Source organism: Hoplias malabaricus, chromosome 12, assembly GCF_029633855.1.
Source record: "Hoplias malabaricus isolate fHopMal1 chromosome 12, fHopMal1.hap1, whole genome shotgun sequence".
NCBI lineage: Eukaryota > Metazoa > Chordata > Actinopteri > Characiformes > Erythrinidae > Hoplias > Hoplias malabaricus.
The window spans coordinates 1,874,612-1,892,168 of record NC_089811.1 but is presented as its reverse complement, the minus strand read 5'-3'; the positions used below and the strand labels follow the sequence as shown (position 1 = coordinate 1,892,168).

The 17,557-nt window shown below is 44.0% G+C and overlaps 2 protein-coding genes across 2 annotated transcripts in view; one reads left to right on the top strand and one right to left on the bottom strand.

The window, feature by feature from the left end:
* Positions 1–17,557, top strand: part of LOC136710711 (uridine 5'-monophosphate synthase-like) — an 82,971-nt gene that overhangs the window by 24,266 nt on the left and 41,148 nt on the right. The gene's annotated exons all lie outside the window — the stretch shown is intronic.
* Positions 2,622–16,406, bottom strand: LOC136710708 (uridine 5'-monophosphate synthase-like). The gene is made up of 7 exons (XM_066686484.1): positions 16,077–16,406; positions 9,560–9,686; positions 7,300–7,548; positions 6,435–6,878; positions 6,147–6,322; positions 4,162–4,276; positions 2,622–3,064 (listed from the first exon to the last, which is right to left on the bottom strand). The coding sequence occupies exons 1-7, from the start codon at positions 16,215–16,217 to the stop codon at positions 2,874–2,876; spliced, it is 1,443 nt and encodes a 480-aa protein (XP_066542581.1). The 5' UTR covers positions 16,218–16,406; the 3' UTR covers positions 2,622–2,873.

Below are 17,557 nucleotides of genomic sequence, written 5' to 3'. Positions count from 1 at the left end.
GGGGTCATGGGAGGTTTGCTGAATATTATGACTGTTTGTAAGTTATTAGCACCATTTCTCCCACTGTCCATTAATGGAAAGGAGCTGCTTTAAATATTTATTTGAACAGTGGGCCATAAGTGTTACTTAAGGGTTTACACATTTAAACTGATTATAATCCAATACTGTGCTGAGTACAAAACAGATACAGTCCTATAATTCTGTAATCAAATTAAAATAATGATTGTAGATGTAGCTGAGATTAAATTGGTTTATTTATTTTTATTTATAATTATATTGTTTGTTGTGATAAATTAATTATGGCTATTGTGAACTTCACCAAAACTTTATTTCTTTTTTTTGTGTGTGTGTCACTATATGCTTGAAGTGTAATAAGTTAAATTTTCCTAACCGTTTTGGGTTCCCCCCTGAACCTGTTTTAGCTGGGGTCTTAATTAATGTAACACTCAAAGTGCACATGCAGCGGTTTCCCCCCGGATTCATTAGAAACACAGTGGAAGCTGTACGGGTGAGACCTGCTGCTCTCTTTCCTTGAGGAATGCAGTATTAAGCCACTAAATAATGAAATTGTGATTACGTGTAATATAATATCTCAGGAGAAAATGTTGGCACGTCTGTTTTGTGTCAAATATGAACGATATTTAGCGATGTATAACACGGTCACATTTCTTTGGCGTCACCAGTGTAGGGTGAGAGAGAGGGTGCTGATGTGCTGTGTGCTTACTATGAGTTTACTGTGCCCCATGCTGTTTTATTCAGGTATGTTCAGTGTTGTGTGATTGTAATAAGGGTTTATATGAAATATTGAGATCTGTCGGGCTCTAATGTAGTATTTAAAACACTACACGATCAAAATATTACATTTTATCCATGTAATTATTTCATTTATATTTTTTTATTATTTTCCTCTTTTCCTCACATGGGTTTTTGAGTTCTTTGTAGTAGCTCAGCATTAAACAGTTCTGTACGGAACTTGTTTGACACTGTTAATGAGTAGATGAGGTCATGCATCACAAAATTCCTCATATCTGTGGTCAGGTACAAATTAACCCTCATCAGTGTATTTTATTCTCTTCATATGAAACTGTTTATATGATTAGGGATTCGTTAGAAGCGTAGTGGATGGTGTAGGGTGAGAGAGGGTGCTGATTTACTGCATGAGTTTACTGTGCCCCATGCTGTTTTATTCAGAATAAATCTCCAGATCTCCACTCCCTGGTGTGTGTGTGTGTGTGTGTGTCTGCTTCTGTGACCAGCGCAGTTTCAAGTCTGCTACATAGACATGAGAGACCTAATGGATTTCATAAGTTTGCAGTTCACCCCATGATCAGATTAACACAAATATATCATTAAAATATCAGGAGTGCTATGTATTTAGTTTTCACTGAAACGTAATGTTTTAAACTACAACTAGTGGAGGGTACCTAGTTCTGTTGGAGATAAACTATGCCCTTTTTTTCAAAACACAAAGGCTGCATTTCCTACATTCGCCTTCCCACAAAACATCTAGATCCCCACTTTCTGGTTTCCGGCCTGCAGAGATGTGTACTTGGGAGGAATCAGGGAAAAAAAGAATTTCGTCTCTACGCCACACGGGGCAGGAGATATAGGGAGATATAGCGCCACCTTCAGGCTGATCGGGCTGATTCTTTGCGCCTGAGTAGCGGGAGGGTTTACTACCAGTTGATCAAACGACAAGTCTGTAGGACCTACGGTTTGGGATGCCCCTCGCGTTTCATCGGAGAAAAAGAAGAAAAAAACAAAAATAAAAGAAGAAAAAACGGAACAAAAACTGATACTTTTTAAAATTATTTTCGTGTTAAAATCAAATAAACAAAAGTGAGGAACCCAGAGGTAATTATACGCCCTGTGTTTGTAAGCGATACCCTGCTCCGTTCAGTACGATTACTCACGTAGAGGCTCCGGCTGCGTCCCAAATAGCGGTATACACCACATAGCACTTCAGATAATTAGATCACTACACGCAGACTAGAAGGTACACTACTTCGACGCGGAGACGTGAAGCACATAGCCAAATACAAGTTGTTTTTAAATCTGTCTACAGAGAGCATTATTTTATGACTTAAAATGTGCACTACCTAGGGTACTGGGAGATAAGTTAACTTCGATTTCTGTGACCTGCAAACACCACCAGAGCTCTGACATCTCTCAGAACTTTACACATTTTCAGACACTATTTGAACACATGGCCGGAGCGAACACAGCTCTAGATTTTCTGATCATGAAACACACACATTGACTTCAGCCCCCGAGCCGACCTGTGACAGGTTCTGATATTAACCCGGTGTTGAACACCCACTCTGGCCATGTACTAGTCACAGAGGGTATCTCTTCTTCTCTCTCTGCAGACCCAACTGCATCTGGTTTTTGTTTTAAGTCACTCAGTAGTGCACAGAAATCTGTTAGTGACCAATGTAAATGTGCTTTATCAACAACACCCAAAAAGATGTAGCTCAATTAACAAATCTCAAAGTAAAAAATTAGTAACAAATCTGCTTTACTGACTGCGATTTATCAAGTCACACTGATCACATTACTTGCTTTGTCAGAATCCACAAATCTAAAAGGACCTTAATGTCCAGACAGCATTAAAGGTGTTAACAAACATCTGCTCAGTGCCAAAGACGGTGGAACGGAACATCTTTATCTTGTTCACTGCATTTTGAAAACATCCCACCATAAGATTAGAAACGGATTCATAAAAATGTTTAATCAAAAGTTATTTAATTTTCTCAATCCATTTATGAACTCATAAGGAAATACTCATTTATATTAATTTACAAAACAATAGAGTTAAAAAAAAGCAAATGTCATAAAAAATATATACAAATAAAAAACTGATAAAAAAATGTTTATCTTTTTCTAATATTTTGAGTCCGTTCAAAGCGTTTGAGATAGGCCTCCCAGCCCGCTCTCCTGTACTCCTGTGCTGCCTTCACTCTGTCCTCACTCTTTAAGATCCCACGGCCCACGATAATGATGTCTGAGCGTCTAGAACAAATGACCTCATCTGGTGTGATGTACTGCTGCCCCAGACCATCACCTGGAGGAGAAACCAACAGGAAAGTCAGCAAATACAACACCACTTCTGCATTAACTGGGGAACGCATTGTGGTGCATGAACCTGAATGTCCAAATGATCAGTAGAGTGTCAGTACAAGGTGAGAGTTTCTGATAAAGTGGCCAGTAAGTGTCAGTAGAAGCAGGGGTGGGGCAGAGGATGTTTCTAATAAAGTGACCAGTGAGTGGAAGTACAAGGTCAGAGGTCTAATTGCTGACCAATGAGTTTCATCTGTTTCTGATAAAGCGGCCAGTGAGTGTCGGTTGGGGGGGGGGGGGGGGGGTGTTTCTGATAAAGTGGCCAGTTAGTGACAGTGGAGGGGGGGGGTGTTTCTGATAAAGTGGCCAGTGAGTGTCAGTAGGGGGGGTGTTTCTGATAAAGTGGCCAGTTAGTGACAGTGGAGGGGGAGGGTGTTTCTGATAAAGTGGCCAGTGAGCGTCAGTAGAAGGGGGGGGGGGGGGGTGTTTCTGATAAAGTGGCCAGTGAGTGTCAGTAGGGGGGGTGTTTCTGATAAAGTGGCCAGTGAGTGTCAGTAGAAGGGGGGTGTTTCTGATAAAGTGGCCAGTGAGTGTCAGTAGAAGGGGGGTGTTTCTGATAAAGTGGCCAGTTAGTGACAGTGGAGGGGGGGGGGTGTTTCTGATAAAGTGGCCAGTGAGCGTCAGTAGAAGGGGGGGGGTGTTTCTGATAAAGTGGCCAGTGAGTGTCAGTAGGGGGGGTGTTTCTGATAAAGTGGCCAGTGAGTGTCAGTAGAAGGGGGGTGTTTCTGATAAAGTGGCCAGTGAGTGTCAGTAGAGGGGGGGTGTTTCTGATAAAGTGGCCAGTGAGTGTCAGTAGAGGGGGGGTGTTTCTGATAAAGTGGCCAGTGAGTGTCAGTAGGGGGGGCTGTTTCTTATAAAGTGGCCAGTGACTGGAAGTACAAGGTCAGGGGTCTAAATGGTGACCAGTGAGTTTCATCCTAAAGATTATTCCAGAACTACAGCGCCACCTGGGGGTTCATAAACGAGCTGCAAATTCCAGTTCTTGTGCAAACAGGAGCTCAAAGAGATGGATGGTCAGTGAGAGATGGGATGGTCACGTACCTCCGCTCTGTAACTGCACCCCTGGAGTCATGTGGATGTGCTCTGGTTTACAGCTGACCTTGGACTGGCTGATAAACCCGAACACAAATTTCGGGAAATCATCTGCCATCTTCACCTGGGAAAGAAACGGAACAGCATCATCAGGTTCAGGTTCAGAAACGGAATCATCTCAAACCACACAACAGACAAGACTTCACGGCTGAAAACGTCCAAAAAAAAAAAAAATACAATGTCAGTGCATCATTGGTGTCATGTCTTTTTAATGTCTCTGAACTGCTCCACATCTGTCTCACACCTGCACTCACATCTGGATTCTGTGGCTGATGATAATCTGACCCACCTTAAAAGGTACATATTGTACCACTGTATCCACAAGTGAACATAGTTCTGTTCTTGGCAAAACAGGGCTTTTTGTTATAAACCACAATCTTCCAAAAGTTAATACATTTCGGGCCTGATTCATGAAACCTTCGTAAAAAAACAATAGTAAACTACGTGAATTGTACGAAGAAGTGGACATTCCCAAAGAATTGGTGCCAGATTCATGAACACTACGTAAACAGCAGATATTTTTAGTAGAACGTGTGTGTGTTAGTGAATACCCAACGTTCGCAAATTGGGAGGATGTGCACATTTCTTTGTCGTTAGATTGAGGAGCCGCTGAGAAAAGCCTTACTCTCCACAGAATTTTATTTACTGTCAAATCTGCACTTTTTAGTTTCTTTCTATGTATATTTTTGCTCATTTATGGAGAAAGTAGCAAGACATTTGTCAGATTAAGATTAGTTATAGTACTGTGTAAAATGTTTAGTTTGAGAACATTACGTTTAAGAAGCCATTATCTGAGCAGTAAGAGAATATTTGCTCAAATAAAAATAAAACATTATTAGTGATATTCTGTGTTTCAATGTATGGTTTAACCCTCAGCTTCTCTCCGTGTGGCAGTGCAGTTTAATTTGAGGTTATCATTTTGTTAAATAAACTAAAATATTTGCAGACCCCTGCACATTCACTTAAGCTTGTCCCGCAGCTGCACGGAAGGTAAAGGTGTTTTATTCTTGACACAAGCTCCTTCTATGAGTTTTCCCTCATCTGACTCTCTGTGGAGTCTCTCATAGAGGGATAAATGCCTGTGGATTTGCTCCTGATTTCCAAGAGTTCCTTTAAATGTGTTCGTTTTGATGAAGCATGTTATAAAACATCGGTGGTGCACGACCACACAACACTGCGATTGTAACGTTTTACCGCGTCAAATATAACATTAGTTTAAAATCCCTGGGATGACGCTTGGATGATTGGAACGTTTAAAACACGCATTTTTAACCCCTCAGTGTCTAAGGAGCCAAACACAGACAGCTCCTGCACATGTTCAGGAACAGCACAGGGTTGTAAAATGTTGCATTGTTGGATCTCGATAGTGAACTGACCAGAGACATCACTCAGATAATAAACTATAAACCTGTGTCATCTCCAAAGACGTTGAAGTTCTCTGTTAAATCCAGCAGCAGTGCAACACCAGCCAATTACACGGTTTACAGACTTCAAACTCGTTTATATTACAATGATCCACATTAAGTAACTGTCTGACTGCACGAGTAACAAAATAATTCAGCGAACAATAGCCCTTTAGCCACTGGAAGTCGCTCTGAATGAAAGGTCGTGTTCGGAAGAGGACTGTTTTGTGAAATTTCATTTGATTATTAATTAATTTATTGTTTATTTATTTAGTTTGTGCATTTTTATTAACCTTTATTTAAAGTTCAGTCATGTAGCATGATACTTTCAGCATCTTTCTGACAATTACGCACACTGTTTTCAGGAGCAAGTGTAAATTTAGTTTGTTCCTACGAACATTTACAAAAAAAGTGATTCACCAACGAGTTACGTGCAAATTCGCTCTGCTCACGTTTCATGAATAAGGTCCAATGAATCCCTCAGTTCCATAGAGCTCTCTCTTTGGTTAAATATTAAATGTAGAGTCTCACCACAGACTGTGTGTACTCTGTCGTGGCCAGACTGCCCTGAGAGCTCATCTCAGCGATGAGGAGACAGCCGTGGCCGAGGGGCTGACCCACAGCTTGTAACCCCTTCACCACACCTGGACCTGGCACAGCGTGGGCATTCACCATGTGACACCAGGACGAGATCTTATACAAACCTCCTGAAAAAAAAAAAAAATAGACACACACACTTTGTCTCAGTAAATTAAGCTGGAGCCACACACCAAGCAGCAGTTCAGATTAAACGTAACAAGCTCTTCTCTCCACACAAACCTTCGTACTGGTGTTTGACAGTGTTCCCGATGTCTGCAAACTTGCGATCCTCGAAAATGAGGAAATCATGTTTCTGTGCGAGCTTCAGCAGCCTGCTTCCCGTCTCCGGGCTGAAGTCCTCAAGGATGTCCACGTGGGTTTTCAGTACGCAGATGTAAGGGCCGAGAGTGTCGGCCAGCTCCAGCAGCTCTTTGGATTGGGTCACGTCTGCGGACAGGCACAGATTACTCTCCTTCTCCTCCATGAGGCTTAGCAGCTTAGAGGCCATTGGACTGACCCCAGGGAGAGTGGCTCGTTCCCTGTAACTCAGCTCCTTACACACCCTCTTCTCCTTCACCTCTGGGGAGCTGCTCCTTCCTCGTTTCGAGGCCCTTCTGCTGGTCCCTGGAGGTTTAGTGAAGGTCTGGTTCCCCTCAATAAAAGTCTTCACGTTCGTGCGTGTGGCTGCAACAGGCAACATTTATTCACACTTTAATAAGAACTTCACAACAGAATCCGTTTATAATTACTATTACTTCTACAAAATAACATTCAATCATAACTTGTTCATTAATAAATAACTAGTGAATATATAACTCAACTTGAAAAAACTGAAAGTAGACACTGACTACGAGTTTGTATTTAATTAATATTTAATAGACAATGAACAATAAATTTAATTTCTTATTTTGCAATTGATTGTAAATCCTGAAAATGTACTGCACTTAATCAATAACTGATATTTGTTCATGAATTATTGATAACAGACACTGAACAACTGAAATTAAGATATTTAAAATTAGAAAACCCATCATAAACAAACAATATCAGATACTGTGCTAACATTAGCACTGAGTGTGGTAATAAGAACGGAAGAGAAACTGACCTGGGGCGATGCGTCCGGCGTCCAGCAGTACATCCAGCAGGGTGGAGATGTTAAAGACCGGGTGGAGGGTGATCCCCTCGGACTCGAGCATGTCTCGTCCTCCCTGCTCTCGGTCCAGCAGCACCACGGCGTCCTTCACCTTTAACCCCTCCTCCTCCAGCAGCCGAGCCGTCTCCAGCACACTGCTGCCACTCGTCACCACGTCCTTAACAATCAGACACACGTCGCTCCTCACCATCCGCTTCGTCCCTGAGAGGACAGAGAAGTCTCAGATCAAATAAACCAGCATTTCACTCAGAACCAAAGGTATACATTTGTCCTCAATCAAAACTATGTGGTGCCTCACATCAGAGGGGTTTACGCTTGAACTATGACGCTTGCTTGAAGAGTTTAATTTGGAGCCGTTGCCTATTGGTTAGAGAAGAGGGCTTAGGGCTGAAAGGTTGTTGGTTTTATTCCCATGAATAACAGGAAAATTGGGGACGGTGGAAGTGAAGGAACAGCACTGTCCTCCTCTCTTAATCCATGGCTGAGTGGCCCTTGAGCAAGGTACTGAACCCACAACTGTGTCCCAGGCCTGGGGATGGCTGCCCGCCACTCTGGGTGTGTGTTAACAACTTCTAGTGCACTTGTGTGTGTGTGTGTACGCGCGCTCACTACCGCAGATGGGTTAAATGTGGAAGACATTTTCTGTATGTTGTACAATGACAAATAATTGCACATTATAATTTTCATTAATTTATCATTTGTCAACTACACAATTGGGGCGGCACGGTGGTGCAGCAGGTAGGTGTCGCAGTCACACAGCTCCAGGGTCCTAGAGGTTGTGGGTTCAATTCCCGCTCCGGGTGACTGTCTGTGAGGAGTGTGGTGTGACCGTATGTGTGAGTGAATGTGTGTTGCCCTGTGAAGGACTGGCGCCCCCTCCAGGGTGTATTCCCGCCTTGTGCCCAATGATTCCAGGTAGGCTCTGGACCCACCACGACCCTGAACTGGATAATGGTTACAGATAATGAATGAATGAATGATGAACTACCCAATTATTATTAATCTTCGTTTAATTATGCATTATGTCAGGACATCATGTTCTTTTACTTCACTTCCATCTTAAATTGTGAAGCAAATACATTTTGGCACCTGATGCTACTGCAACATTTAAAGTGAAATTGAATGTTTTAAACAAAAAAATCTGTCAAATATGCATCTGAATTCAGCTCCCATCACAGTCCCAGGAGTGTATGATAAAATACTCTGATATCACTGCAGACTGGCAGAGCTGCTTACTAGCCTTGGCTCAATAAAGGATTTTTTATAGAAAACTGTGATAAATTTCAACCAATGAAGATAACATTTTTTTAAATTACTGTAATCTGTGATAGTCAATATTAAAAATGAAGACACACAACAGTAAAGAAATATATAACAGTAATTTAGCAGTCATCAACCAGTCTATTGATCGGTGCACGTTGGTTGATTGCCCCTCATTTAAATAATAAGCCTTTTCCCACATGAAAATAATTAACTCCAAATATCAGTCCACACTCACTGGTGACTATGTGGAAGTCTGACCCCATGACTTTAGACACAGGAGCAGATAAACTTCCTGTTTTAGGAAACACAGGGTGTTAGTCCTGCATGTGTCAAAAACAGACTCAAAGCATATCTTTGCTTTTTACATAAGCTTTTACCACTGCTGTGCTGCACGCGGCCGGTGTGAAAATCTATGCTGATTAATACAGAGGTGTATAGCAGCGTGGTAAACATGTCTGTTGTGCCGATAAATTCTATAGGCTGCAACAAAAATGCTCACTTGCCTTTCACAAATGAAAGCCCTTGTAATGCACACATGGGGTACTTGACTTATAACACAATATATTATCGGTTCTCACAATAAGTCTGGAGAACTTTCTGGAAATTCACATTACTGCCCAATCCTTCTACTTAAAGAGCACAGATCATAACCTGGGAATGAAGCACTGTTCTTTTCTTTGTGTTCTGAAGTTTTCTGTTTCTGGTTTCCCAACATGTTGCTTTAACCAGGCTGTTTCCATGTCCCAAACACCTCAAAGTGTCGCACTGCCACAGATCAGATATGGATCAGATGTCAATACCACATATGAATGTGGCACAAATCTGATTTTAAAATGTCAGATTCAATGTGATTTGTGCTGTTCACACAGCGCCCACCCAGAGAGCAGAGTAGAGTAGAGTTCCTCATTGTCTCACACTGTAGAAGTAGAGTTAAGAGATGAATGATTACCATTGTCCTTGGTATTTCCAGTGCAGGTGAGTACGGGGCGGTGTTGGTTGGTGGTGTATGGGTCGCTCCACACATGTTTGGACTTCTCTGCAGCATCTACAGCATGTTTATTCAGCATTTCGTTCACCTGAGTGGAACAGGGTGAGAGTGTGTGTTAAGACACAGTAAATGATTTCATCATGAAACAATATATATGAATCTCTGGAGCACTTGCACACGAGCTTAACGTCACCCTTGCCCAATGCAAAGTGTCAGCTAGAGGAGTATCCATGGGTTACAGTCAGATTTTGTTTTCTTTTTTTGCTATGGGCACCATATTGGGGAAATCTCTAGTTTCAGAGCGCAGTACAAATGTAAACAGATGGGAAAGACAGATACATTTATCTCAAACATGTGGAGAGTCTCACAACACTCAGAATACCATTACTTTTTTTTGTCCGTGAGGTAAAGGATCCCACAGTGTTGCATAAGGAGAAAAAGACATTATTAATTATACAATTAGCCACATTATCATTTTCTTTACAGAATCTAAAGAAAAACTGTTAGAACTCCAGACTCGAATGCGTTTCTCTGGTCTTCTGTCTGAATCTGAGTGAACTATTCACACACAGATCATATGCAATATCAGTAATTGTCTAATTTCTCTCCTGTGTTGTTTTAGTGTATAAGAGACTACAGACACAAGCCACATGTTCCTTTGTCTCAGTCTTTTCCTCATTTAATCTGATATTACTGGTAATCCTAAAGTTTATTCTATAATATAATAAAGTGTGAGTGATCAGTGACAGTGGTTTCCACAATATTGTGCACAATCCTAGGCCGAATCCCAACATCTCACTACACCCTGTGTATGGCAAAGTAAAGGTCATAAAATATCGACTTCTGCACTCATAGTGCATTATATGTTTAAACTATTGTTTAGTGAGCTATAAGGTTCACATATCCAGGTCGAATTTGTTTCTCATTACTGTCTGGGTGCAGTATTACTAGTTTTGTCATCTGTGATGTGCACAAAGTGTAGGAAGTATGGTTCAACATTGGAACACAGCCCAATCTTCTCTACTCACTGACAGACCAACAGAGCAGTGTTTACAAACGTGAGGGGGATAAATGAATGGGTCACAGATCCATTCTTATATTTCTTCAATTATAACATCTAAGTGAGGACAAAAAGTGTATATGTAACGTACATGTGAATGTAATAATAAAACAATTTAAACATCACTTTAAATACGACCTAATAAATATCAAAACACAAATCTACAATAGAAGAAACGGAGAAGTTCCCTGAAGAAAAGGAACGAGGTACAACACAAGCTTTATGGGATATTATGCCTCTTCCATATCTGGCTTAAGACACCTCTAATCACGCCTGCAAGGCAGATGACGCACAGTGACGAGGGTAGGTGGGCCCGCCCCTCACCTATAACCTCTGGACACTAGCGTCTCTCTTCAGTTCTTATGCTCTTCACCTCGCTAAGAACACCTTACACTTCTCTGCTAATCTAGCTAGCTAGTTAGCTCTTTTCCTTAGCAAAGACACTACAAATAGCTTACTGTTCCAATAGGAAAGAACGGCAACAACCTTACGTTGGTGAGTCGTCTTTCCGCAGAGCGCTGTTTTGGAACGTCTTTTGCCTTCTTCTCTTGAGCTCGCTTTGCCTAGTCTCTGTGTTAGCCCGTTTAGTTTTGCTAACGGCTATCTAAATGAGTTCACAAGCAGCTGCCCGCCATGGCAGGAAAGTCCCTCGCCCTTGTCCTCAAGGGTGTGGGTTCGCTATTCTTGAGAAGGACCTGCATGATGCGTGCCCAGTTTGCTTGGGAATCGTTCATGCTAGGAGGGCCTTAGTGCAGCCTGAGGCGTACGAGTTCTGTCACCGGCTCAGACGTTCTACCCTGGAGCGCAGGGTGTCGTTTGTTGAGAAAATTCTCGGACAAGCAGCTTTGGACCGTGAGGATCCCGTTTTCCGAACAAGTGGAGACTTCTCACTCGGACGCTGAAGAGGCTGAATCAGTGGGTGGGCCGTGTATTAGTTGGTCTGAGCACATGGAGAGTCGGGGGGACGTGTGTGAAATGGGTTCGCCGTCACCGGCTCACCTAATGAAGCCCCGGAGCCCCGAGCCGGCAGCTGAACTCGAGGACAACGACCCTTTTGATCTCGGGTTAGATGAGCACGGTCTCTCCGAGGACGAGCAGGAGGACCTACCGGCTCCTCTCGTTGCAGCGGCTTCAGGGGGGAAACAGGACGAGGCGGACATGTCCTTTATCTCCCTTTATCGCCGTGCTGCTCAGAAATTGGACGTCCAGTGGCCCGCTCCTCACACAGCCAAAGCGGCTATGAGATTCTCTGGGTTTTTTCTTCCCCCGGTCCCGACAGCGGTGAAACACCGTCTCCCGCAGTTTCCGGACTTCATCGCCGAGCTAAAGTCCTTATGGGCTAAACCACTGTCGACCCGTACGACGGTTCCGGGTTTTGCTCCATTTCTCGACATAGAGGGGGCGGAGGAGACAGGTCTGCTGAACCCCCCTCCCATGGAGCCATCACTAGCAGCTTATATCGCCCCATCACACAACCTAGGGGTAGCAGGACCAGCCGTGCTTCCCTCTAAGCCAGGGGTGGGCAATCTTATCCGCAAAGGGCCGGTGTGGCTGCTGGTTTTTGTTCCAACCAACCAGGAGGTCACATGATCATTTGTTTTACTCAAGCCAACTAATTAAAGGAGTGAAATCAGGTGTGCTTGAGCCTGAATGGACTTAAATCCAGCAGCCACACCGGCCCTTTGCAGATAAGATTGCCCACCCCTGCTCTAAGCCCTGCCATTTTTCGTCCTCGCAGCTGGATAAAGTTTACCACGCGCAGGCAGGCATAGCTAGGGCTATGAATTCAGTCACCCTTTTCCAAACATATCAGGCGATGTGTTTGGCCGAGCTCGGAGAGCAACTGCCGGCGGAGAGCCCGTTAACCGCCTTGCTTAACGAGGTCAGAATTGCCTCGGATTACATCCTGTGCATGTCCCGCTGTGCTGCACTGTCGCTGGGCAGAGGAATGGCGTTGACGGTCGTGGCTCAGCGCCACTTGTGTCTGACTATGTCCGATATGTCGGAAAGAGACCGAGTGTCTTATTTGGACGAACCAGTTTCATCTGCAGGTTTGTTTGGTCACTCTCTCGAAGCCATTCAGGCTAAATTCGAGATCAGGAAAAAGCAGACAGAGGCACTGCGCTCTATTCTGCCAAGAAGGGAGGCTAAGCAGAAGCCAGCGTGGGTCGCTCGTAAGCCTGCCACTCCATTTCTCGCTGGGAAGAGGTCTGCACCAGCAGTTCTTCCGGGGAACCCCCCTCCTAAGCAGCAACCACAAAAACAGGCCCTGCGTCACTCCGCCTGGAGCAGGGGTCCTCCACCTGGACTTCAGAAGGATTCAGCGGTGAGGAGGAAGAAGCCTAACTCATCCTAACCTTCAGTTCAGTCTCCGAGGCTCGGAGACGCTGCAGCCTCTCCCCTCAGGCCCCTCAAGAGGCGCCACCCTTCTCCCGTACCGGGGCCCAGGCCAAAAAGTACACGTTCTACCCCAGTATTGTTCACAAAGCACCTGTTCTGCCCAGACACGTGTGCACAAACATCCCCTCAATCCTTTCCCAGTTCTCAGGGGTGGGTGGGTTTCCCTCAATGTTTACAAGCCCCCAGTTTGGGTGCAATAAAAGAGCATTATGTTCCTCGATGTGCCTTAATAAAGTCTCATTTTGTACATCAGGAAATAAAGGTGTCTGTTTCAAGCACAATAAACGATCTGGCGTTAGTGAGCCCGAGGAAGCATTCTGTACGCTCCCCAGCTCAGCCACAGGAGGGCCTCATTTCCCCACAAATAGGCTGTTATCACGGCCGACTCGCAGCTCATGCAGCAGAGTGGCGCGCATGCGCAGTCTCTCCTTGGGTAGAAAGGACCGAGTGCGTAGGGTACCGTTTACAATTTCGAATTCCCTCTCCCTGTTTTCCAGCATGGTGTTCACCCGAGTATCGGGCAGTGCTGCAGCGGTCCTCAAGGAGGAGATAAGAAATCTCCTCAGCAAAGAGGCAATAAGAGTGGTGCCTCAGACCGAATCACGAATGGGCTGGTACAGCCGTTACTTTGTTGTGCCGAAAAAGGACAGGGAGCTCGCCCAATTTTGGATCTGAGAGTGCATTTGAGCAAGCATTTGAGAGTTTTCACTTTCAAAATGCTAACTCTGCGCCAGTTCCTTCGCTCGATTGGCCCGGGGGACTGGTTCACGTCCATAGATCTCACAGACGCATATTTTCATATAGCAATCCATCCAGATCACAGAAAGTATCTGAGGTTTGCATTCGAGGGAGTGGCGCACGAGTGGCTCGTTCTCCCGTTCGGGCTTTCTCTAGCTCCTCGCACTTTTACGAAGTGTATGGAAGCAGCTCTCGCCCCACTGCGGGGGCGAGGAGTGCGCATGCTCGCGTATTTGGACGACCTCGCTATAATAGCGCGGTCGAAAGTGAAAGCTCGGACAGATACAAACGCTGTGCTTTCTCATTTGAAGCGGCTGGGCTTATCGGTCAATTTAAAGAAGAGCTCTCTAATCCCCAGTCAGAAACGTTCTTTTCTGGGGTTAGAAATATGCTCGCTCTCCGGCCGAGCATGTCTGTCAGAGCGCAGAATATGTGACCCTTCTGTTGTGGAGCAGTCTCCACCTTCTGTCACTCAGGGCGATGCATATATACCAGGTTACCTGAACCTGGGGGCAGACCTCCTCTCCAGAGAGGGCCCTTCAGCGCGGGAATGGTGAATCAGCCCTCTGGTGGCAATGCAGAAATGGGATCGATTTGACAAGGCCAACGTAGATCTCATCGCATCCAGAGAAAACATGCACTGTCCTCTGTTTTTCTAACGGACCACAGCGCGCCCCTGGGAGTGGATGTGCTGGCACACCCGTGCCTCCAGTATGCGTTGCCTCCAGTAGCTCTTATATTGCCAACACTGGAGAGGGTGCGCCAGGGAAACCTTTCCCTAATTCTGGTAGCCCCCTGCTGGCCATCGAAACCATGGTACGCAGAGATAGTCAGTCTCCTTGCAGGGGACCATTGGTCTCTCCCTCTTCACAAGAACCTCCTGTCTCAGGCAGGTGGAGAAATAGTTCACCCTCGACCGGAGTTGTGGTGTCTCCACGCTTACCCGCTGAAAGGTCAATGTTAATGGCTCATGGCTTACCCTCCAATGTAGTTGCCTTTATTCAGAGTGCAAGAGCAGCCTTTACAAGAGGTCTGTATGCATTTAAATGGCATGCATTTGAGCTTTGGTGTTAGGAGAGGGAATTGGTCCCTTTCCAATGTTCCAGGAGTCTGTGGACATCAAGTTCGTTTCATATAAGACTGCTCTACTCCTAGCTTTAGCATCTGCAAAACGGGTGGGTCAGTGTCAGTGCACCCTTCTTGTACCCAGTTTGCACCAGGGGACACTAAGATGACTCTGTGTCCTAATGCCAGGTGCTAGTGTCCAGAGGTTATAGGTGAGGGGCGGGCCCAACTACCCTCGTCACTGTGCGTCATCTGCCTTACAGGCGTGATTAGAGGTGTCTTCAGCCAGATATGGAAAAGGCATAATATCCCATACAGCTTGTGTTGTACCTCGTTCCTCTTCTCCAGGGAACAGTGGTTATATGCATAACCTAACGTTAAGAGATTTTAGATATTGAGTCATTTAGCTTTCCTCCTCACTATAAATATTTCAGTTTCAACTGTGCGAGCGAGCTATCCGTTATAAACTAACTGACCGAACACTTAAAAGCACTTAAAGTCTGTTTCGAAGGACAAGTGAAGTACGGCGCTATGATAGACACCAAATTATTATTTATATTTTAACATATCTCAATAAACACTCGTTTATCACAGTAAACTAGAAACAGTCCCCTTAAATCAATAGCTAATACTCCCGCTCCGTTCGTTTACATTCAAACTGAGAAGCGCGGGAACTCCAGTGTCGCGATACAACAGACGCCAAGGGAGACACAATATCACTTAAACACTTATAAAAGAGAGATTTATGAGATTAAGAGGGGGTATTATTTTTAATATTGTTTTTCCCTAGATTAAACACAATAAACGTATTATAATAAAATAGTGAAAATAACTTAAAAATCGTAGTTATCACATACATTTCTCCTTTCCCCCTCGTGGCACTGTGTAACACTGTATGGAAATTAACGCTTGATGTACGCGTATCCTTAGTTCCTTCTTTATCGTATACTGTACCAAACGAGGTAAACATCGAGTGGGACTCGCACTTGGCCCAGTTTCAGAAAACCGTAATCAGACCTAATGCGGATAAATGGAACTGACCGTATGTTTTGTTTTCCGGAACACCTCGACCAAACTCGGACCAGACATGCCGCGCCGGCTCCGAGTCCATGCCGAGTCCCCGAGTCGATACCAGACCTGGCCGGAGTCCACCGTGTTGGCTGTGTGTAACTGATTTGTGTGTATCTGTGTTGTGTATGTGTGTGTTTAACTGACCTCATTGCGTAGATCTGGGTTTGAGTCCATGACTTGGAGGTCGATGTAAATTGGAGAGAGGAGTCCACTCTTCAATTTAAACTGCCCAAACTTCACTGCTTTCGCATCGTGGAGCTTCAATATCAACTTATCAGTAGCCATCGTCTTCAAATAACTAAAAATAATACACACTCACTCAGTCCTCTTACTTTACCCTCACACACTGCTCTCGCGTTAACGATGAATCGCACAAAGAGGCTTCAGAACATGTGGCAAGAACTGTATGAAGCGCGTAAAGAGGTTGGTTACGTTACGTTACGTTGCCGTGACGTCACCGATAGCGCCGGAAGCGGTTTGAGTTTGCCGGTGTGGAAGCCAAGCACAGTGGAAAAATGGTGTTTCTTAACAAAAATTAATTAAGTCATAACTGTCGCATCTTTGGTAAACATTATTGTATTTATTTAAACATTGACTAAAATCATACTGACAAGTTTTTTGACCTCTATCACCATTACCCTCACATCAAAAACAGATTATCTGGGTGGATGAATGAATGAATGAACCACATAAAATCAAATTAAGGTGTTTTTATTGATATATTTGGCAGTGATTATTCCCATGCAGACACTGTTGCATGAGGCCTTCACAAATATTTATTTATTTATTTTGTGCTTCAAGGCTTTATGAGGCTTCATTGGGCCATCGCTCTGAATTCATATTGAGAGGAGACGATTTACACTTGTAGACAAAACAGAGATGGTTTATATCGATATCGGAATTATATAATATCGACTGAAATTTAGAAATATATCGATATATATAATTTTTGGCCGTATCATCCAGCCCTAATCGTATAGGTCGCAACTACATCACAAATTTTTAAGAGCAAAAATAATATCCATTATCGTTATCTGACTTATGCAATGGCATCATCCAGTTACCCGTATTACATCATACGCTCTTTACCTGAGTTGCTTTGACACAGTGAAGAGCTCTGAGGTGGAGGAATTTGCTCCAAAAAATTGGAGTGACTTCAGTCGTGTGGAGGGGGTGTTGTAAGAAAATATCAGATTTACAGTAAAGCATGGTGTTACATAAATGAAAGAAGTCTTTAACAACAGAAAGGGTAAACACAGCTAATCCGTTTCACCTCCTCAAGCAAAAACTCCGGCAGAGGAAGAGGAAAATACAAAAACGCTGTTCAACAGCCACTGAACCTCCACTGACTCTGCCCAGACACTACACTGTATTGGTTATTTACACTGAAGTGTTGTTACTTTTTGTAAACTTGATTACATTTGCTGTTTGTACACACACACACACGAGTTCGGCACTTTGGTTTATTTATTTATTTGAACAGTGGGCCATGATATAAACTATGTCTTTCTTTGATTATCACCCCTCACACCTACCCGTCTAGCCCATCTCCCCCTTCCTTCGACCATCACACCTTCTCTTCACACTTACCCCACCTCTCATTCTTCTCCCGATTATCATATTCT

Bases quoted from the DNA above. Each gene is read 5' to 3' on its own strand.
- LOC136710708 (XM_066686484.1), bottom strand. From the start codon at position 16,217: ATGGCTACTGATAAGTTGATATTGAAGCTCCACGATGCGAAAGCAGTG. The intron at 7,549-9,559 runs GTAATCATTCAT...CTGTCCTCTCAG, and splicing joins TGGAAATACCAAGGACAATG to GGACGAAGCGGATGGTGAGG. The intron at 6,879-7,299 runs GTCAGTTTCTCT...TGCCTGTTGCAG, and splicing joins CGCCGGACGCATCGCCCCAG to CCACACGCACGAACGTGAAG.